Source organism: Salmo trutta, chromosome 6 (assembly GCF_901001165.1).
Source record: "Salmo trutta chromosome 6, fSalTru1.1, whole genome shotgun sequence".
Classification (NCBI taxonomy): Eukaryota; Metazoa; Chordata; class Actinopteri; order Salmoniformes; family Salmonidae; genus Salmo; species Salmo trutta.
In genome coordinates, this window is record NC_042962.1 from 55,043,212 (window position 1) to 55,066,544 (window position 23,333).

General features: G+C 44.5%; 1 protein-coding gene across 2 annotated transcripts in view; it reads right to left on the minus strand.

Annotated features, from left to right (window-relative positions):
- LOC115196340 (lysine-specific demethylase 6A) overlaps nucleotides 1-23,333 on the minus strand; it is a 45,419-nt gene that overhangs the window by 11,673 nt on the left and 10,413 nt on the right. Inside the window, exons 3-20 of one of the 2 annotated variants that reach the window (XM_029757081.1) lie at nucleotides 18,863-18,971; nucleotides 17,703-17,752; nucleotides 16,524-16,582; nucleotides 15,968-16,088; nucleotides 15,273-15,327; nucleotides 10,451-10,485; nucleotides 9,761-9,854; nucleotides 9,387-9,612; nucleotides 8,803-9,022; nucleotides 7,860-7,994; nucleotides 6,016-6,147; nucleotides 5,751-5,828; nucleotides 5,534-5,641; nucleotides 4,981-5,349; nucleotides 3,982-4,772; nucleotides 3,617-3,746; nucleotides 3,303-3,408; nucleotides 2,184-2,389 (exon numbers count right to left, since the gene is read on the minus strand). In XM_029757081.1, the coding sequence (XP_029612941.1) occupies nucleotides 2,184-2,389; nucleotides 3,303-3,408; nucleotides 3,617-3,746; nucleotides 3,982-4,772; nucleotides 4,981-5,349; nucleotides 5,534-5,641; nucleotides 5,751-5,828; nucleotides 6,016-6,147; nucleotides 7,860-7,994; nucleotides 8,803-9,022; nucleotides 9,387-9,612; nucleotides 9,761-9,854; nucleotides 10,451-10,485; nucleotides 15,273-15,327; nucleotides 15,968-16,088; nucleotides 16,524-16,582; nucleotides 17,703-17,752; nucleotides 18,863-18,971 (3,024 nt within the window). The remainder of the gene's footprint in view (nucleotides 1-2,183; nucleotides 2,390-3,302; nucleotides 3,409-3,616; nucleotides 3,747-3,981; nucleotides 4,773-4,980; nucleotides 5,350-5,533; nucleotides 5,642-5,750; nucleotides 5,829-6,015; nucleotides 6,148-7,859; nucleotides 7,995-8,802; nucleotides 9,023-9,386; nucleotides 9,613-9,760; nucleotides 9,855-10,450; nucleotides 10,486-15,272; nucleotides 15,328-15,967; nucleotides 16,089-16,523; nucleotides 16,583-17,702; nucleotides 17,753-18,862; nucleotides 18,972-23,333) is intronic. The other variant, XM_029757082.1, reaches the window with a different exon arrangement.

Sequence of the window (23,333 nt, forward strand, 5' to 3'; positions counted from 1 at the left end):
AGGACAGGTACGTCTATGCGTCCTCAGGCGCGCGCTCCCTCAACATTATCAGGACAGGTACGTCTATGCGTCCTCAGGCGCGCGCTCCCTCAACATTATCAGGACAGGTACGTCTATGCGTCCTCAGGCGCGCGCTCCCTCAACATTATCAGGACAGGTACGTCTATGCGTCCTCAGGCGCGCGCTCCCTCAACATTATCAGGACAGAGAAACCAGACATGCTCACATGGAGGACTCCAAACAAAACAGAATAAAAACATTTACAAATCTCGTAATTGGTTACGAAATAACCCAAAACTAATTTCTCACAAGTGTAGCAGGTTGTGAACTCTGAAAACAACGTTCCACTCTTGAGAATGGTAAATGACTCATTAATACAAGCTAGGGCTGGGCTATATGACGATATACATCGTGTGACAATAGAAAAACATCTATCGTTTCATATTGTGCTCTATCGTTTATTTAGTTTTGTCGCAAATCACTCTTTACAGCAATATTTTTCATCAATTGGAAGGAAATTTGCAACACAAACAAACATGGAAGAGAGTGAACGTGACACAGAGCTCGTACCTAAAAGAGGGTCACATGGACGTGGTTTGGGTATGAAAAGTCTGACACGGACCAGAAAACCGTCCAATGCAAAATATGCCGCAGGACGGTCCCGACAACAGGCTGAAACACCACTACCTCTTACCACCTACACAAGAATCATGTGAAACAGTACAGAGAGAGTCTACGGATGAGACCCCAAAAAATATTTCAAATTTAAATTTACAGAAAATGTGCTATATCGTGATATGACATTTTGGCGATATCGCCCAGACCTAATACACGCAATACCATAAAACGATGTTACCAAATGACAGGGATTTACATTCACTACTGGGGATGGCATATCACTGCAGAGAATGCCAACACTGTGCAAAGCTGTCATCAAGGTTACTTAGAAGAATCTCAAATATATTTTGATTTGTTTGTTTTGTGGTTAATACATGATTCCATGTGTGTTATTTCATAGTTTTGATGTCTTCACTATTATTCTACAATGACAAACTGTAAATTTAAAAACCCTTGAATGAGTAGGTGTTGCCAAACTTTTGACTGGTACTGTCTGTAATGGGGAATTGATTAAAAAAAATAAAAAATTACACAAAAAAATGAATGCGTACGATTTGGCGAGCAACAGCCGAGTCATTCTGGAGAGCGACTCGTCTCCATCTTCGCCACACACCCCTCCCCTTCTTCTTGTCTAAACATTTAAAATGATACTCAACACACATTATCTTCAATTGAGATGTTTTTCTACTGACAGCCACAACTCAGGCTCATTGCCATGCGGGTTGCCCACATTACGGGCTTCCCGAGCTTGTGATTTGAAACAATCAGATATTTTTGTCAAAATAAGCTAATGATCCTCGATCCCTCTGTGGCCAAGTCATGCTTTCTGGTGAAGTATTTAGAATGATTACAGACAGGTGTAATTATTACATCTACTTCCCTACTGGACCCACCACTATGCCATCTATCTACTGTTCTATTGGTTTTCAGATCAACTTTCTTTAGTTGTCCAGAAGCCAAGGCACCATCCTAGTCATATTAACAACCCATCCTAGTTGTTGCCTCTAGATCCCCCCCCTTTCTAAGTTTCTAACAGAGATTTTCATCAGTCACATATGGAACTGCTACCAGGTGACCTGTTTAGAATGGTGTTTCCCAACAAATTGCATTTTGGCAAATGTTTGAATATGATGTTTTATTGTCTGCTTCATTACAGGAGTTGCATGTTCTCTTAAGCTGCATTACCATAATCTACATGTGATTTCTGTCATTCTGAGCACCGTGGGTGGATGCCTTAACGGTCTACGCACCCAATGCATATGGATCCGGTAAATGTACATCTTTCCATTCACGTTCTCCAGCGCCACATTTTCCTAACGGAAACCCTTGGGGGGGGGGGGGTGTGTGTGTGTATGAATGAAATGTATGTATGTATGTATGTATGTATGTATGTATGTATGTATGTATGTATGTATGTATGTATGTATGTATGTATGTATGCATGTATGTATGTATGTATGCATGCATGCATGCATGTATGTATGTATGCATGCATGCATGCATGTATGTATGTATGTATGTATGTATGCATGTATGCATGTATGCATGTATGTCCCTCTACTAACCCGAAGTGACTCCTGGAAGGAGGCAGCCTGGTACTGGGCGTATTTGGCGATGGTGGTGTGAGCTCGGCCGCTCTCGCAGCGCCACATCTTCTTGGTGCCACTCAGGTCCCAGTTCTCGTCAGCGGGCTGAGACAGCTGGGTACGACACTCAACCAGATGGTCTGGGTTAGCCTCCACTAGGGTCTTAGTAGAGAACAGACCCAGGTCTGAGAGAGGGGGAAAGAGGTAGGAGATGGTTATGAAAAAGAGAGCGAGAGAAAGAGTGAACATGGGGTAGAAGCAGGCACTCACTCAAATAAAGGGCATGGAAACCTGCTAATGCTCAAGCTGCATTGGGGCTTGCATAAGTGCAACATCAAAGTTAATGGTCAGCACCAAGGACTCCTTCATGGGGCATTTCTCAACTGAATTGGTTCAACTCCTGCGTCCTCTCTCGCCTCTTTTCGAAAAAGGTCAAAGGTAATTGAGGAGAGGTGGCAAAGAGGGAGAATTTTAAAGCTCTTCCCTGTAGCTCAGTTGGTAGAGCATGGTGTTTGCAACACCAGGGTTGTGGGTTCGATTCCCACGGGGGGCCAGCACAGAAAAAAAATGTATGATATGTATGAAATTGTATGAAATGTATGCATTCACTACTGTAAGTCGCTCTGGATAAGAGCGTCTGCTAAATGACTAAAATGTAAATGTAAAAAAAATGAATCAGGTAAGATACTCATAACCATTTATTTATTTAACTAGGTAAGTCAGTTAAGAACAAATTCTTATTTACAATGACGGCCTACCCCGGCCAAACCCTAACTCGCTGGGCCCTACGGGACTCCCAATCACTGCCGGTTGTGATCAGCCTGGAATCGAACCAGGGTCTGTAGTGACGCCTCTAGCACTGAGATGCAGTGCCTTAAACCGCGAGAGAGCAGCAGCTGATGAAAGATGGCTATTGAGGGGGGGAGGACTCATCCGTTCACCTACTAACAAATGAACATCTCCTCCCCCACTTACCGGTTTCAAGGTCACCGAGGAGAGAGGGTGGTTGAAGGACTTTTGCCCAAATGAGAAAAGGCAAAACCGGGTATTGTAATGACAGTCCTAACCAGCAGGTGGCAGTAGAAATGGTAGACTCACCCAGTTTGAGCGCCCCGGCCAGCCCTCTGATGACGGTGACAGGGTTGGAGGGGTTTGTGCAGAACTGGTGCAGCGGAGGGAAGAAGGCATCCCTCTTATTCTCCAGCTGGGGATCAAATACACAATACAATTTTTCTTTAAAGGACATTCAACATTATTTCAATTGAAAATATATATCTCACGTCTTCAAAACACCACCTTTTGAATGTTGAGTGTATATACATTTGTAAGATTCTCATCAGAATCAAAACATTGACTAAAACATTTCCCTTTCATTATTATACTATGACAAGAAGTCTTTCTTCCATACTCACATAGATGCTTGGTGTGGGGGGGTTGAGTTTGTCCTTGGGCAGGACTGGGGAGGGAGGAGGGGGCAGGCGAGGAGGGGGACACTTATCCAGCAGGATACTGCTGCTAGACAGACCGTTCTTCCCCAGGTTTCTGAAAGGGAGAAAAACAGGGAAAGGAGAGACAAATAGAGAGACAGACAAATAGAGAGACGGACAAAGAGAGAAAAAGGTACAAACAAGATTAGCCTCTTGGTTTTACAGTATAATCTCTGCTCTGACAGTTCCCTCTACCAACAAAAGTAATACGACATCTTCCCAAAAGAGGGAGACAATCAAAAAGTTCCTACAGCCCAAGAAGAAATGGTACTGGGTCCCCCCAGTCTAACCTGCAGGCCTTGAGCACGTCAGTGGAGGAGGGGTAGATGGACACGGAGGAAGAGGATGATGGGGGGGTGCTGGCATGGGGTGGCGTGGGTCTGCGACACGTGGCAGGGGGGTCCGCCTTCAACGGGCTCTGGGAGTCCTCGGAGATGCCCCCCTTGCCGTTGCCATTGACGACAGTGGCGGGGCCGGCTGATGATAATGCGGCGTTGGTGGTGGAGGGGCTGTTGAGGCCGTGCGGGCCCGTCGACTGGCCAGGCTCGGTGGATTTGGGCGAGGGGGTGGCGGTGGACATGGCAGAGATGGGGGAGGAAGCGGCCGAGGAGACGGCCGGGTGGATGTTGTTGATCTTCTTGTGGGGGGCGGAGGTGGTGGCGGTGTGGTCGCCCCCCGTAGGATTGTCTGAGCTGTGGTGAGGGGACCGGTTGCTCGTCCCGCCGTCTCCCGCCGCTGACTGTATGTGATTGGATAAGCCTTCCGCCGCGGCAGTGCTATTGGCCGTCGTTGTCTCCCCAGGCCCCTTTGTTGCCGTGGCTGCGGGGCCGTTGCCGAGGGGCGTGCTCTCTTTGGTAGCAGGGGTGCCGGGTGCTCCACCTGAGGTAGCAGAGTGAGGGGGAGAAGGGGGGGACGGGAGGTGGTTGAGAGCCTGTTGCCGCGGCGACGGGGTGGCGGAATGTCCAACCTGATTGTGGGGCGTCTGTGGGTGCGAGAGGGGGTGGGTTGACCCCCCAGAGGAGGAGAGAGACCCATCCCCATTAGGACCCGCCCAATGTGGAGCGGAACCCTTCTGAAGCCCCTGTAGGGAGAGGGGAGCAGGGAGGGAACCCCACCGTTAGATCAGAATAAGGACTGTAGCTAAAGAACATATAGTCGGTCTAGTTCTCTTCTCACTAAGGAACATTGAGATAACGAAGCAAGAACTAGCACAGAAAATAATAGCAGTTCAGTCAGAGCCTATATGAGCTTCACATAGACCTGAATAGAGTGAACAGGTAGAGTCCTACCTGAGTGGAGTTTAGGTGCAGGGCCCGGCGCGCTGTGTCCTGTGATTGGGTGCTTGTGCAGGTGTGAGGTAGTAGTGCGCCGGGCTGCAGGTAAGGCACGTCTCCGTTGGGTCCTGTGGCCGCCACCGGGTCATCATCATCATTATTATTATTGCCCACAGAAAGAGTGTCAGAGTGTCCGTGTGGTGTCCCGCCTGCCAGAGGCCCGTTGGCCAGTGGTCGAGGGGGGCAGGGGGGCCGCAACGAGCCCTGAGGGGCCAGGTGGGGCCGGGAGGGGGGCAGACTAGAGTGAGGAGGGGGAAGAGAGTTGGTAGCTGAGGGGCCGTTGGGGAGGGAGGGACGCAGCTGTCCAGATGCATTCTGTCTCATCTGTAGAATACAACATAATCACAACATAAGGGTTTAGTCTAATTAACAACAGCACTTTCAGTGGATTAACATGAATTAGTCAATATATTACTCTACATTAGAATAATTAGAAGAGACATACAGTATACTGCTTGCAGGCCATCAGGTAAACATCTGGGGGTAATAAGCGTGTGTATGTGTGTACCTGCTGCTGGTGCTGCTGCATTAGGTTGAGTTGTGCCTCCAGCTGCTCCAGCATCTGCAGCTGCAGGGGCTTCAGACTGGCCCGGTTACTCCTCAACTGGTCCAGGAGCTGGGAGCACCGAGGACGTACAGATTAGTGTGTGTATGTGTAGAGACAAAAATCAGCAGGGGGACGCAGGTGTGAGTGGCAGGGCAGGGTTTGTTAAGTGTGTGTTTACCTGCAGTTTCTGTGGCGACAGGTACCAGTTGGGGACTGGCTGCTGTGCTGAGTTACTAGCCCAGGAATCTGGCTGGCTCTGCAAAAGGAGTGTTTGAGAGTTAGGAGTGAGAGATTCCTCATCTTCAGCCAACCTAAAATATTTAAATGGATGCGAGTGATATTGTAACATACTGCTCACATGATTTCCTATGCTACCTGATAGACAAATCATGTCTGTTCTACAAAAACACATCAGACCTCCATCTGAATATAGCTTAATGTACCTTGGCTGGGCTGGAGGCCCTCCTCCTCTTGGCAGGGCTGGATTGGTCCTCCCCCTGGCCCATAGGGCCCACGTGTGGGGGCAGAGCCTGGCCCGATCCCCCTCCCTCTGACCTGTGCTGGGGCTTACACGCCTACAGAGAGGGAGGGAAGGGGAGGAGAAGGAGGAGAGAGAGTGAAGGGGTTGCAAGGGAGGGCAGTGAAGGGTGTTAAACATGATAGAAGGTAAAGTAGTGAGGGAAAGTGCACAGAAAGACAGGGAAATACAGGAGGGATGCAGGAGAGAAGAGAGAAAGGGACAGGAAGGGGTAGATCACAGGCAGAGATGGAGCGATAAAAGGAGAGAGCGATAGAGGAAGAGAAGAGGGTCGCAGGGAAAATTAAAGGGCAGGTAGCAAGGAGCAGAACGCAAAGTGAAGGATAGAGAGGAAGTGACAGAATAAAGGGATAGGCAGTTAGAGAGGGAGAACAAAAGCAGGAGGGTGATGTTGGGACTTCAAAACACGTACACATTTCTTCCCTGCATTTTTAACAAACAATTTGCAATGATACCCTGAAGATGTTTCCATGACCGGTAGAGTGGAATTTCTCATCACAAACTGTCAATCCTTCCACGTTGACGAAGTCTCATCGCCAACAAAGACGCTTGGCCATACAAAGGCTTTGCCTGATCATACCACAACGCTAAGCCCTTGGCAGTTGCAGCTTTTAAAAACAAAATAATCCAAATGTTCAAAAAGGCAACTCCAGGTGTGAATTGTCATCCTCCATGAAAATGGATTTGTTGAAAACATGGGTTGTGGTCCTAATCAGAACACCTGAACCCATAACAACCTGTTTTTTATGAATACAAGTGAAAGAAAACAAGCCTCACCCGTCTCCTTCCCAAAACTAACATCTGAAGACGGCTTCAGTTTGTATAGTCTGATGCTGAGAATTACATTGTACTCAACGAACAAACACACACACACACACACTAGAACTAATGTCTATAATGAAAGTGAATGAATGGTACTGCAACACTAGGGGGCCCCGCTAGGTTTCAGAGGCAGCAAGGCACCTGATGACCTCAGGATGAATGAGAGGAAGAATGTCAACCTGGAACTATTCTACTGAGGCACAACCTCACCAATCACAACGACAAACAACTGATGTCTTGCCGCTATTCAACAATCGTCTCAGTGTAGAATAGCAAGTTTTTTTTTTTAAAATCTGGTAAAAATACATGAGTATTTTTTTTAAGTATGTATTTTTATATTGTGCAAATACACTGGATGTCACAATTAAAATGTATTATTTTTGAATGGAGAAATTAAATGAAACCAATTTAATTTAACCAAATTGGTTCTTTGAGTTGTGAAGCCATGATAACAGATACTGGTAGACAGTGGGTAGTGAGGTTGGCCTGTGGCTGTGTCAGGGAGTTTGGGGAAGGGAGGGGGGGATTGGGATGGGCAACACTTCCCTTGATCCTGTCAGTCATAACAAAAGCCCTAAGCAGTCATAACAAGAAATTGTGACAAATCACTTCATAACATTTGCATGTCATGTCTCAAGTCGCTGAATGACTAGTTTGCCAACCATGACTAGATCGCTGCCTTAACAAGCTACACCTAAGAATCACACCAGGTACAGCTATATGAACGACTGTTACCAGGGATTTTTTCAGTCACTAACTTCTCCAGATTGTGAGCATAAATTGGTTAAATTGGTTCTTATGACTGCTCTAGGGTATCGGTTACTCCACAGGAAGACTCATGGAGAAGCTCCAGGTGATGTGTTGCCCGTTGGCGGTGGTGTGTGTAGAGGGTTGTGTGTGTGGGGGGAGTGGTCTATCTGGTCTCACCTGCGGTGCAGTGTTCAGGCCACCCTGCCTGGAGGTTAGCTCTGCTGGGATTGGTAGACTCCAGGCCTCATCAATAAGAGGAAGCATTTTACTTTTACTCTGTAGACTAGTGACCTGGGGGTTACTCAACTGAGCCTATGGAATGGAAAACGTGTGAAAACAACATTTTAATGACTTAAAATGATCTTGCGATCAAAATGTTATTGTCTTGTTACGGTCGCTCTCATGTAGCCGGTTAGCTACTAGCTTGGCATATCAGCGGCCCCATCTGTTAGTGAGGATCGAATATGTTTGCCCGTTATGGTCTTTAGTAGAGAGGTCAACCAAACAGGGAAGTCATGTTGGGGGTCATATGTGCATTTTGAATGAATTTACACAACACATAATCATTAAAACAAACCATCACGTTGTCTTAATGCCAGGGAATTATGCTCAAAATACTGGATGAATGCGGGGTAATGTTTTTACATCAAAATGGACAAGACACATGGGGTATGGGACTGGAGGAGCCAGGTTCCACTGAACACACACAGATATTCCGAAAATGGTTTCCACAATCTGTAGTTCAGAATAGTCAAGTTTGAGTAGCCCAGCAGCTCAGATCATAGGTCTCTCCAGCAGTGGGATTCAAAGTGGGTCTTCAGACCTCTCCCACCCTCTTACCCAGTCCAAAATCAACTCTTAGCCCCTGAACACCCATTTTAGTTCTGAAAGGATGGGAGCAAACGTGGTGGAAACTCCTAGTCAACAAGAGGGCTAGATTAAATCATTCCCACTTTACTGACACCTGTCCAAACACTTTCAGATCTACATCAGGCGAAAAAAAGCACCCAGCCAGTGGTCAGTGAACTCAGAAGTATCCCCTCCCCATCTAAGCGGTAGGGGGCTAGGGGTTGATTTGGGACTGAACACCTCCCTCCCGAGTCTCTCCCTCTCTCCTCACCTGCAGGCATTTGATGCGTTGTGTGAGCGCGGTGGCGTTGGAGCAGGCCTTGCTGCGCATGGCGTTGATGTAGCACTTGATGGCGTCATGCGGCTGGCTGCAGGACTCGTAGAGCGTGCCCAGGTCCATCCAGGCGGCAGCGTGGCCGTGGTCCAGCTGCACTGCACAGATGTACGCCTGCAGAGCATCCATGGGCTGGTTCTGTTGCTGGTACAGAACACTATTGGAGAGAAGAAATGATTGAGGAGAGAGGGACAGGGAGAAAAAGTGGTGGGGAGTGGGTTGAAAATTGAAAAAGAGGGGGAGAGAGGGAGGGGGAGATAGAGGGGTGGAGAAGGTTAAATATAGAAAAAGAGGGGTGGAGAGGACAGAGCAGTCAGAGGTGGAGGGTTAAATACAGAAAAAGAGTAGGGAACACAGCAGTGAGGGGTGGAAAGGGTTAAATAGAGAGTGGAGTGGAAAGGTTGACAGATGGAATGACAAAGGAGGGAGAGATATGGGATGGTGAGAGGGAGAGGAGTGGGAGTGATAGCAGAGCAAAACAAAGAGGGATCGAGAGAGAAGACATACGGTCTAATGCGTACCCTATTGAACACCAAGTGTCTGCACTGGCTTCTGATTTGTCTATGGACTGCCTGTAGGAGACGAACGCATCCTGGACCTTGCCAATACTGGAGTAGCACCTGCCCAGGAAGTACCAGGACTGTCCCGAGTTGGGGTCTGCCTCCAGTGATTTCTGCAGACACTGGATGGCATAGCTGTCCTTGTTGGCTCGGTCTCCTAGCTGCTCCACCGTGTGGTGCATCCAGCCTAGTGTGTGTGTGTGGGGGGGGGGGGGGGGGGGAGAGAGAGACACAGAACAATAGGTCAACCTTCCCATCACTAGCCATCATCTCATCCATCCATTTATTCAGTGCCAGACCCAGTCATTCTTCTCATCAGCTGTGTGTGGTCTTACCTAGCTGCTGCAGGGTAGTGGCCTTCACCTGTGCTGGAAGATTCTCCGTCTGCAGAAGGCTCTCGTACGCCTCCTTGGCAGCCCGGTATCTCTTCTGCAGAAAACGGGAGAACGAGGGAAGGAGAAAGAGAGAGAAAAAAGGAGGGTGAGAATAACAAATGACGTGCCATATTTGACAGATTAAGCAGTGTCCCTAGCCTGCACCAAGACATTTTACTCCCAACACACTGCTGGATGAAATGATTCTGCTGCAGCAACGTCCTACTGACACAGCAGAACACTGACTGACCCACAGCTCTGCACTCCTGTGGTGCTACTGCAGTCAGCCAGCCAACATGGTCCGATTATTATTAAGAGCTGCTGCTTAAGCCAAAGCAGTGTGAAAGACGAATCACACGGGCATACGCAAGAGATAGGGACTCCTGTTACCATGGCAACCACACGGAACTGGCCGAGAGGGAAACCCATCCGTTTTCTATGATGCATGGTCATTTGATCACAACACAAGGCTCTCTTGGATCAATTAGCCTAGCTGCTAAAACGCTAGCTAGCATAGAATAGTTGTATAGTTAATATTTTAGGGTAAGTGTAACATTCTTGAACAGCGTTGTTGAATACTTACTGAAAAGGAAAGCACGTAGATACAGTACAAACAATTCAATGACATGAGAGGAAAAGGACAAGGCTTACCTGAATCTCATACAAATGGGCGATGTGGAACTGAACTGAGGAAGAGAAAGACAGAAAAATTCCAACATTCAGCATCAAAATTCTGGTCAAAATGGAACGACTCCAGTAAACAGAGAAACGATTGCAGTTAATCCACTGTGTTGAAAAGATGAGCTGCTAGGCTGTCTCCTCCGGTGGCAGCAGGTTGACTTGTCTGCAGAGCAGTGCTGTGTGTCTCTGAGCAGAGTGAATGAGCCCAACCTACCTGATACACAGAGGTGAGACTGCCCTTGATGTACCCGTGTGTGTGAGAAAGACCGAGAGAGGATGTGTGTGTGTGTGTAACAGAGATAGAAAGGATGCGTGTGAGAGAGAAAGAGAGGGAGGATGTGTGTGTTTGTCCGTGTGCCTGATTAGAAACACTCCAGCGGGATGGGTATTGGGGTCTCCTAGGTAACAGTTTCCAGGCGATCGGAGCCAGTAGAGGGGGAGAAAGCCGAATGAAACAACAATAATAATATCATGCGGTGTAATGTATTCGGCATGCTAGATTAACCCTACCACTCCACCTCCTTTCACTTTGATCAAATACATTGTTAGTTGTTGGGTTAGCTACAGTGCCTTCTGAAAGTATTCACACCCCTTGACTTTTCCCACATTTTGTTGCATTACAGCCCAAATTTAAAATAGATTCAATTGAGATGTGTCGTCACTGGCCTACACATACACGTCACGTGGCGGCAGGTAGCCTAGTGGTTAGAGCGTTGGACTAGTAACCGAAAGGTTGCAAGATCGAATCACCGAGCTGACAAGGTAAAAATCTGTCGTTCTGCCCCTGAACAAGGCAGTTAAAACCCACTGTTCCGAGGCCGTCATTGTAAATAAGAATTTGTTCTTAACTGACTTGCCTAGTTAAAGGTAAAAAAAAAAAAAGTCTATGATATCAGTTTCAACAAATTCATTTTAAAAAATGGCACTTGTTTTTTTATTGCCTGAATATGAGGCAACTTAGCAATTAGGATTCGTTATCAGTAGGGATGCACAATATGTCAGTGGACATATTGGAATCGGACGATATTAGCTAAAATGCCAACGTCAGTATCAGCCCGATGTCTAGTTTAACGCCAACTGACGTGCATACCTATATAATGTAGGTACACGATGTAATGACGCCAAGTAAAATTTTGCACGACACGCGCAACACAGCATTCCTAACCTAGCCCACAATGTTGACTGCTCGATCCACACAGCAGACAAGTCGAGCAGTCATTTGAAAGAGTAAGAACATTTCAGCGAGACAACTCAAAGGCCAAATCCATTAATGCCAAGATAATGGAATTCATTGCCCTTGACAATCAACCGTTCTCTGTCGTGGTTGATGTTGGCTTTCACGACTGGTCGAGCACCGGTACACACTACCAAGTGCGCTATTTTTCAGATGTTTCCCTACCGGAGTTACACAGTAATAGCATCACTGCTATTAGCTTGACGACATACTACGTAACACCGTTTGGTGTCTTGGCATGTCAAAAAAGATGCACGTCAAATAACATTATGACGCGTTAAATACGTTTTTAATTTGACACGTCAAATAACAGTTCTATTATAGAATGTTGTGTCGTGAATTTGCACGTGCAATCCAAGTGCCACCACTACGATCAGTAGCACTGTCAAAGCTGTACAAAAAAGCAAACATTGGCTACGAACGATGTGTATACAATACCCCTTTGGTAAGAAAGCATTATTTGTTCGACCGCAACTTCAGGGGTAGCTTGCTAGCACCAATACAACCAGACTTAAAACAATGACCAGTAGAAACTGCAGTCATTTTTACTATTCTTAGCAATGATTTAGGAATCCTTGTAAGTAGTAGCTAGGTAGCCACTTGTTGTTCACCTATTGAAATTGAACTTCAGTTCATGAACATAAACAGCTAGCCAGCTACTTAACCCTGTTGCCCAAAGCTAACGTTATAAGCAGCCAGCTAGCATCATCTGGCTTTTGAGGCACGACCAAATCGGTTTGTGTTGTGAAGCTAGCCACAATAAGGATTAGGCACAATAGTGTAATTCGCAGTTTGCCTTCAAAATAAAAGTACCTCTTTGAAAGTGATGTAGGTTACAATTGGTGGAATCATGACATATTTATACTAGATAATGTTAAACAAGGTTGGAATGTGAAGCAATGAAATGCAGTATCAGTCTACTCAGTGACACCCACAGAACACAACTGTGAAGAGTTTACGCAAACATTGGCGTTGTAGCTCTTATCGCAGGACTGTGAAATCACCTCCCCAGTCAGCCTATTGTGTGTATCGACATACATATTGCACTGTACAGCTTTACCTAAGGATTGGGGATCAATGAAATGGTGTATCAGTCTACTCAATACCCAAGATATTTTTCCCCAACGTCCTCCATCAGACTCCAAAACATCCACGCAGTTTTGTTTTCCCTCTGGAATAGTGTTCAATACACGTAGGTTGACAAAATGTGGCTCAATTCATAGTTGTTTCAGAGTCCCACAATAAGAGCTAATGTTCTCTGGGTGTCACTGAGTAGACTGACACCTCATGTCATTGATCCACAATCCATAGGTAAGGCTATACAGTGAAATAAGTATGCCCCCAATGCAATTCTAAAGTATAATACATCCAGTGTGATTTCAAATCAACAAGTTGATTTTATATAACATTCCAACCTCGTTTAGCATGATCTATTAAATTATGGCATAATTCCACTATTTGACAGTGATGCAAATGATTACTTTGACATACTGTAACCGCAGTCCACTATTGTGGCCAATCTTTATTGTGGCTAGCTTCACATAGATGGGTTCAACCACCATTAATCAAATAAGAACTGTCTTATAAGTTAGGGTTATTTTAGATGACACCTAGCTATATAGTTAGCTAGCTAACTATAGCTACTGAAACAGATGTTGTTTTGGGTAAGAACATTGTTTGCATCCATGAGCTAGCTAGCTTTAAAAAAAAAAAAATAATAATAATTATGACCAGCACTGTAGGTGCACAAGAGAACATTACCAGCATCATAACATACGTAGACGAATCATTGTGACATATGAAATACGAGTGATAGTGTAATCAATGTGTAATAACTTAAATGATTGTGACGTGCAGTCATATTCAGGTCCTGATTGGTCAACAAGCTTATTTGACACGTCAAATTTGACACGCAAAGACCCAAATGGTGTTCAATAGAAATCCTGGTTGAGAATGAAACAGCACAGCAAGTGAGTGAAATAAATAGGTTTTCATTATGTTTTACTGGTAATGGGGACATACGTAAATGCCAACAATTTAAAGTTTTGGTCAGTGTGTGTGTGTGTGTGTGTGTGTGTGTGTATAACCTTCATTTCAACCAGGCATGTCAGTTAAGAACAAATTCTTATTTACAATGACGGCCTACCCCGGGCCAATTGTGTGCTGGCCTATGGGACTCCCAATCACGGTCAGATGTGATACAGCCTGGATTCAAACCAGGGATTGTAGTGACGCCTCTTGCACTGAAATGCAGAGCCTTAGACCGTGGTGTCCGTGTGATTGGGAGTCCCATAGGGCTTAGCACAATTGGCCCAGTGTCGTCTGGGCCGTCATTGTAAATAATGTTCTTAACTGACTTGCCTAGTTAAATAAAAAAGTTTACACACATACACCACACTGACCAAAAAGTTATTTTGTTGGCATTTACGTATGTCCCGATTACCAGTAAAACAAACCAAACCTATTTCTTTCACTTACTTGCTGTGTTGTTCCGTTGTTCATTTGTTTAGTCGTTTCATTCTCAACCAGGATTTCTATGGAACGCCGTTTAGGTCTTTGCATGTCAAATAAGCTTGTTGACCAATCAGGACCTGAATATGACTGCACGTCATAAAAAATTATGGACACGTTAAATTATTGTATGTAGTCATTACACCATCACTTGTATTTCATTTGTTTACAACAATTCGTCGATACGTATGCTATGATGCTGGTAAAGATGTCTTTTTTATGTCCTGGTCATAAAAAAGATAGCTAGCTCATGGATGCAAACAAAGTCCTTCCCCAAAAACATAGCAAAACGACATCAGTTTCAGTAGCTATAGTTACCTAGCTATATAGTTAGCTAGCTGTCATCATCTAAAATAACCCTAACTTATAAGACAGTTCTTATTTGATTAAATGGTGGTCTGACCCATCTATGTCAAGCTAGCTACTTAAGTAAATAAGGTATTTAAGTTTATTTTTAATACATTTGCAAAAATGTTAACAAACCTGTTTTCGCTTTGTCATTGGGTATTGTGTGTAGATGAGGAATATGTTTTATTTAATCCATTTTAGAATAAGGCTGTAACCTAACAAAACGTGGAAGTCAAGGGGTTTGAATACTTTCTGAATGGACTATGGTTTTAATAGGCATTTATTTCTGTAGGCGCACACAGCATGTGTGTGGAGGGAGCGGTCGGTACGCAATTGAGTGAGAGAGACACGTGGGGGGAAGGGAATTTAGCGAGCAGAACTGTGTGATGCTTGGCTTGGTTTATTTTTTGTTGTGTCCTGCAAATGCACAAATGGAACACTAGAGTCAAAGCAAATTAACGTTGTCTTCAAGACAAACATTTCACAAAATAGTTTTACAGTATATATATATATTTTTTTTTTTACATCAGTTTGAGTACTCATTACACATGCCCATCCCTACTCTCAATCAACATAGTTGGCCAATTTGTCCAGTACATTTCTGTAGTTAAATCTCGAATGACCATCAACATGTGTTTAAACATGCATTTAAAAAAAAGAAACTTGCATTCCCGAATTAGCTTTATTCACACTACTTACTTTCAGCTTTGGACAAAGTGCAGGGGTTGGAGTCAATCAAAGCCAGCTGGAAATGCTGTCGACAGAACAGAATATCAAGGTATTAACATCCACTGAAAGACAAGAAATACACAGAAACAAAAGAACAATGCAAAAGGTAATTCCTTTATATGAATCCCCATGCACTGAGACACTCCTTTTCCCTGACTGTCAGACTCAGACAAGGAAATCAATTCTTCAGCAAGCTGCCTCTCTCCTTGCTCACTTTCTGCACTGCAATTAGAGAGCAGGAGAGAACGAACAAGGGAGAGGGCAACTGATGAATAGATTGCACACTGCAAGTTCTCTCTACAGTCCCCCATTGATTTTGTGTGTCAGTCTCACTCAGATATCGAAAACTGCAAACATTTATCTCCGCCCCATGGCAGAATGAGTAGAATTTCATGAAATTAATTACTTTGTGCGTAGGATCCCCAAAAGGCCAGGGCTGTCTCTGACTGCATGTGTGTGTATGGATGTGGGTACACAGACCCACAAGCCACTGAGACCCCCATAATGAGTTCAGGTTTTTGGTGGCCCCCACCCCCATCAATAGAACAAGGTGCCAACCTCTAAAAATAAAAAATCATTCTACACTAACGTTCCTCCCTGGATGTCCTAACTGTGGGAAATGTTGTGGTGGCTCCACCGGTGGAGGAGACAGGCAGGCAGAGTACCTTTAGACTCGACTCGTAGTCGGTGTTGACCTTAAACATGAGGCCGAGTCGCAGGTGGATCTCCTTGGCTCGTGAGAAACTGGGGTCGATGTAGAGCACCTCCTGGAAAGCTTTAATCGCCCTGGGGGAGGAGGAGAGTGAGAGAGAGATAAGTATATTCCAAGTTAGAAATGGGAGATGCCACTCAGAGAAGATGAAGAGTCAGCGCTGCAGTGTTGAACAGAGACCACAGCCCTCCAGAGGAGAGAATATCACGTGATTAAAACTGGACATCTTCATGGTTTCTTCACCACATCAATAAAACTGGACATCTTCCTGGTTTCTTCACAACTAGCTCCCTATTCACTACATTATGCGCTACTGTCCACCAGGGCCCGTAGGGGTCTTGGTCAAAACTAGTGCACTATAAAATGAAATAGGGTGCCATGTGGGACGCAACTGATGACGGCGTCACCATGGAAACCATACACATCTCTTTCCCATGCACACACACGACAGTTATAATACCATCATAATCTAGTCCTCCATACTTAGGTAGTATAAGACAGCTACTCACCACTGAAAGGCGTTGTAATGGAAGTAGACCATGCCCAGGCCATATAGGAAGGCAGCATTCTGGAAGAGGCAGATGCACACGGAGCACCATTAAGACTAATTAGTTGCAGGCCACACACACACCTACACATAAAATGCTTTCAAAATGGCTGCAGTCCAGACATGTCGTCTGCATAGGAGCCCTTCCAGAAACCCACTCTGTAAGGCATCTGTCTTAATCTGTCGTCATTAGGTATGGACCATTCATTTTAACCACAAGCAATAGAAGTCTTTCTTTGTGCAATGACTGGTTACTGCGCTACAGATGCCTTTTGGGGATCTTCTCTGCTGGCCGACACTCAAATGGAATCACCATGTAGGCCTACCAAATGCTCACATCTCACCACAGATTTCTCGACTCAAACAGAAAACGGCAGAGAATGAGTCTAATCTGAAAGCCACAACCCACAGCGTGCCTCCAGACAAACCCCTGAATCATAACCACACACACTTCCTGTGTCTGGTTGGTCAGCCAGTGCGATGTGAATGGGTTAATTTTTCCCTTGGCAGGTTGAGGATGAACATGAGCAGAATATAATCTGCAGTAGAAGTAGAATGGAGACATTACTACTATAAGAGCTCCACAGATAGGAGCGTGTGTGTGCGTGAGTAAAGGTGTCCAGTTCGTTCATATATTATGACGACATTTTGTGACGTGTTTGTTCATTGTGATCTTTGGCAACGGTGTTTCAGCCATTCGTGCACGCTACATTTTTTTCTCGAGGCAAGCTGAAGTTGAGCCAAAGTCTACGCCTCTTCGTCTGTCTTTGGTCAATTGTAGGGATTCTTCAATTAAGTGTTTGTCATCAAGGATAGGCGACTCGTTTTCATGCACATTTCACTTGAGAAATACGGCACCAAACATCTTAGATGTAAATTACACGACTAAGATCTGACAAAAACATAAAAATTAAATGAAAGACCTCGAGTTAGATTAATTCTGACTATTTTGAGGAAGTGTATACTGGCTACTGCGTCTAAAGAGGGACAAACAGAGCTATTGTCGCCTTCTCTAGTTTTTCCAAGCGAAGGTCTTTTAAGGGAGTTTGTGAGCACGTTTGTTCAGTTTGAATAGGCACCAGCCGAAACCAAAGCATGCGGAAGCTTTCAGAGTGTGTGTCCGTCAGTAGTATTTTCTCACCTTCCAGTAGTCGGACTGTAAGCTGTAGTACCTCTGGTATGCTGATAATGCTGTGATTAGAGAGAAAGAAGTGGGATATTAAATACCAGACATACCAAAAGGTTAACGCCAAGTTGGGGTCAACTGCATCTAACTGAAATTAAGTTTAAGTTTAATAAAGCTTTTAACCCAGGTGGGGGGACTAGGTAAAAATAACAAATAAAGGGAGGAAATCGAGTGTGACAGAACCATGTTCATACTGTTTTATGCACAATTCAATATGGTTTTATAAATATGGATAGATAACTTGTTCTTTCGACACGGTGGGATCTTTTTGTGTCTCAAATTAATTATGCGAGAAATGCTGGTGGAAATGCCTTTATGCACAAATACTGATTTTAATAACATTCATATGGAAGTAAACTTGGGAGTCATGCGATGATATGGTGCTTGGTCCTCCCACTATGACTCGAGAAACCATGCAGTTTATTAGGCTACAGATGAAATAACCCACTGGGCACACACTGGTTGACTCAACGTTGTTTCCACATCATTTCAATGAAACGACATTGAACCAATGTGGAATAGACATCTGTGCCCAGTGGGAACTCCAGATGAACGTCACAGGGTGCTGAAAGTGCACGGTGATCTTCATGTTCTGTTACAATACATTTCAAGGGGCTTGATCGATGCATGACTGCCGTTTGACAAATATTCTCACAATAATCTCATTGGGTAGACTAGCCTACCTGCACTCTATCTGCCAGCTGTTGGCTGGAGCCCATGTGCCAAGACCAGAGTAGACACTGGTGTTGCATGCTATACTGAAACTTCTGGACTTTTTCCAATACTACAACATGAAAAACGGTTCAGAACTATCATTTCTGTTACCGTTGGTACTTCTGTCAAATGTGTCTCACGGTTCAACAGTCTATCAGTGCAGCCGATGTCCACCTTATTAAAGTGTGAAAGCACCCTGCCTGCTCCACTTGACTTTAGGCTGCACTGGGAGTCTGGACGGCATCATGTTAGCTCCCCACTGATGCTGCACAGAAGTTAACACACTTGAATAATGCCACACGGCATGTAGAAATGTTGACTTAATGTTCGCAAAACAATGTCCACACAGGGGGGAGAGGGAGTGAGCGAGGGGGGAGAGAGCAAGAGGGGCATCATCTCACCTTTAGCGTAGTCCTCCAGGAGGAGGTTGAAGTGGCCTAGCTGGCAGAATAACTCTGGCTCCACTTTTCCGTCAGCCTTCAAGATGAGAGAATCGTAGGAACGAACGGCCTGGGGACAAATACAGCAAGAAGAAACTCAACATGAACACAGACAGCAGTGTCTCTTACCAGGAAGTCTCGCATGGGATGCGTCACAAACGGCCCTCTATTCCCTACATAGTGCACTAATTTTGACTGGAGCCTCATATGCCCTGGTCAAAAGTAGTGCACTATATAGGGGATAGGGTGCCACTTTCTTTTCAATCAGTTATCAACGTCCATATACATGGGAGCGATGGTATGGATTTCCATTCATTGTGTGTGTTGGACCATGTTTTGATTTGGACTTCTTCCACTGGAAAATAAAAAACACAGCGAGATGCGCATCACTCACAGGGATGGCTCTGCCTAAGGCCTAATCACACACATTAAACACACCCACTCCTGGAAGACTGCTGCTGAACTCTAGAAACCCATAAAGTGTTTCCCTACACTCTGAGTAACAGCTCTCTGAGGACATGGCTTCTGAAAGAGCACAATCACTAAATATACACAAACAGCAACTAAGAAATGCACCAGAACATTCCTTCAGATAGTCTGTCACACACACACCTGCAGAACACACACACTTACAGTTGAAGTCGGAAGTTTACATACACTTAGGTTGGAGTCATTAAAACTTGTTTTTCAACCACACCACAAATGTCTTGTTAACCTGTTATGGCTAGGGGGCAGTATTTTCACGGCCGGATAAAAAACGTACCCGATTTAATCTGATTATTACTCCTGCCCAGAAACTAGAATATGCATATAATTATTAGCTTTGGATAGAAAACACTCCAAAGTTTCTAAAACTGTTTGAATGGTGTCTGAGTATAACAGAACTCATTTGGCAGGCCAAAACATTTAGATTCCATTCAGGAAGTGCCCTGTCTGACAATTTCTTGGCCTTCTTGATTATCTCTATCCATTACAGGGGATCTCTGCTGTTACGTGACACTTCCTACGGCTCCCATGGGCTCTCAGAAGGCGGCAAAAAGCTGAATCGTGGCTTTGCAGGCTCTGGCTGAAAAAAAGTAGCGCGTTTGGATAGTGGCTGGTCACAGTACTGTGAGACTCAGGCTCGTGCACGAGTGGACTCCATGTTTTATCATTGAACGAAAACCACCACTCCCGGTCGGAATATTATCGCTTTTTTACGAGAAAAATGGCATAAAAATTGATTTTAAAACAGCGGTTGACATGCTTCGAAGTACAGTAATGGAATATTTAGAATTTTTTTGTCACGAAATGCGTCATGCGCGTGACCCTTATTTACACTTCGGATAGTGTCTTGAACGCACGAACAAAACGCCGCTGTTTGGATATAACTATGGATTATCTTGAACCAAACCAACATTTGGTATTGAAGTAGAAGTCCTGGGAGTGCATTCTGACAAAGAACACCAAAGGTAATCAAACTTTTCTAATAGTAAATCGGAGTTTGGTCAGGGCTAAACTTGGTCGGTGTCTAAATGGCTAGCCGATCTACTGAGAATATTGCAAAATGTGCTTTCACCGAAAAGCTATTTTAAATCGGACATATCGAGTGCATAGAGGAGTTCTGTATCTATAATTCTTAAAATAATTGTTATGCTATTTGTGAACGTTTATCGTGAGTAATTTAGTAAATTCACCGGATGTTTGCGGGGGGTATGCTAGTTCTGAACGTCACATGCTAATGTAAAAAAGCTGGTTTTTGATATAAATATGAACTTGATACATTTTTTATCCGGCCGTGAAAGTACTGCCCCCTATCCATAACAAGTTAAAATTGTGTAAAATAGTCGTATGTTTGAAAAATTGAAATGATTGCATTTGAGATTTTGTATTTCGTGCCATGCTCTTCCACTGGCTGTTGAATAGAGTGGGACGGTGACGTGCCACCTAGCCCATAGAGGTTAAACAGCTTGGAAAATTTCAGAAAATGATGTCATGGCTTTAGAAGCTTCTGATAGGCTAATTGACATCATTTGAGTCAATTGGAGGTGTACCTGAGGACCTATTTCAAGGCCTACCTTCAAACTCAGTGCCTCTTTGCTTGACATCATGGGAAAATCAAAAGAAATCAGCCAAGACCTCAAAAAAAGAATTGTAGACCTCCACAAGTGTGGTTCATCCTTGGGAGCAATTTCCAACCGGCTGAAGGTATCACGTTCATCTGTACAAACAATAGTACGCAAGTATAAACACCATGGGACCATGCAGCCATCATACCGCTCAGGAAGGAGACACGTTCTGTCTCCTAGAGATGAACGTGCTTTTTGGTGCGAAAAGTGTAAATCAATCCCAGAACAACAAAGGACCTTGTGAAGATGCTGGAGGAAACTGGTACAAAAGTATCTATATCCACAGTAAAACGAGTCCTATATCGACATAACCTGGAAGGCCGCTTAGCAAAAGAGAAGCCACTGCTCCAAAACCACCATAAAAAAGCCAGACTATGGTTTGCAACTGCACATGGGGACAAAGATGGTACTTTTTGGAGTAATGTCCTCTGGTCTGATGAAACAAAAATAGAACTGTTTGGTCATAATGACCATCGTTATGTTTGGAGGAAAAAGGGGGATGCTTGCAAGCCGAAGAACACCATCCCAACCTTGAAGCACGGGGTGGCGGCATCAAGTTGTGGGGGTGCTTTGCTGCACGAGGGACTGGTGCACTTCACAAAATAGATTGCATCATGAGGCAGGAAAATGATGTGGATATATTGAAGCAACATCTCAAGACATCAGTCAGGAAGTTAAAGCTTGGTCGCAAATGGGTCTTCCAAATGGACAATGACCCCAAGCATACTTCCAAAGTTGTGGCAAAATGGCTTAAGGACAACAAAGTCAATGTATTGGAGTGGCCATCACAAAGCCCTGACCTAAATCTTATAGAAAATTTGTGGACAGAACTGAAAAAGCGTGTGCGAGCAAGGAGGCCTACAAACCTGACTCAGTTACACCAGCTCCGTCAGGAGGAATGGGCCAAAATTCACCCAACTTATTGTGGGAAGCTTGTGGAAGGCTACCCAAAATGTTTGAACCAAGTGAAACAATTCAAAGGCAATGCAACCAATTACTAATTGAGTGTATGTAAACTTCTGACCCACTGGGAATGTGATGAAAGAAATAAAAGCTGAAATAAATCATTCCCTCTACACTATTATTCTGACATTTCACATTCTTAAAATAAAGTGGTGATCCTAACTGACCTAAGACAGGGAATTTTTACCAGGATTAAATGTCACGAATTGTGAAAAACTGAGTTTACATACAATTTAGCCAAATACATTTAAACTTCTGACTTCAGCTGTAAGTGCATATTAGCCACAAACACTCACAAGTGGAATGACTCTTGCCTAAGAGATCCGCTTAACTTCTCTCATGTTTAATTCACTGTTGCCAATTCTGGTGTCCTTTACAGTGAGGCCCTATATCTGGGTAGCTCTTAGATCAGTCACTCACCAAGCGAGAGAGAGATAGAAAAAAATAAAACATCTGTTTGAACAAGACCGATTCAAAACTGTTTGCAGATCGAGCACTTAAAGAATGTTGATAATGACCAGCCAATGATTAACTCGATGACAGCATTAGGTATTGGTCTCTGAAACGTGCGTGTCCGTGTGTGTTTGGGGAGGGTGAGGTGGATAGAACGTCCACTTGTCACTCAACAGGACTACCAAGTTCAGGGGAGTTTGTGCTATGACAGTGAACCAATAACACTAGTGAGTGACGAGATTCACGTATGCCCTTGGCCAACTCCATATTCATCAACGTTGAGGGATAGTGGGCAATACTGAGGTGTGTTAGATCACTCAGAAGGCAAGGAATGGGCTGGGGGAAGAACAGAACCTAACGTGGGTATACTGTCTGTGTACAGCAACTAACTCCATTACAAAAGGAGTTCCCTCTGTGGGACCAGTCATTTGGTTACATCCTGTGTGTTATGCAGACCAGACAAGAGACGTGAGTAAATGTCTGTTGTAGCGCATATGGCAAAACAAAAAGGGGTACGTTCCAGAACCTAAAATTAACCCCTGCCAAATGCAGGTAGATTTTGGCATTGGTAGGTAAGATGTCTATTTCACCAGCCACATTGGCGGGTGGTCAGGGCTCTACAGTACAAGCATTTCACTCGCATTTGCGAATATAAATCGAGTTCAAAATCAAGTATGAGCACATTTATAGATACAATAAATGCTGCAGTTGCTGGTGTCAGTGTCGTTTTGTGCCGTAGCTGGTAGCTAATCACACAAAGCATCACACACACACCTGTGAAGAGGTATTTACCCCTTTCCAGAAGGTCTCTACTTTTGCATCAAAATAAATTATACTGAATGTGATCAGACCAAAAATCTAATATTAGATCAACTCCACTCCGTATTTCATATTATGCAACACCCAAT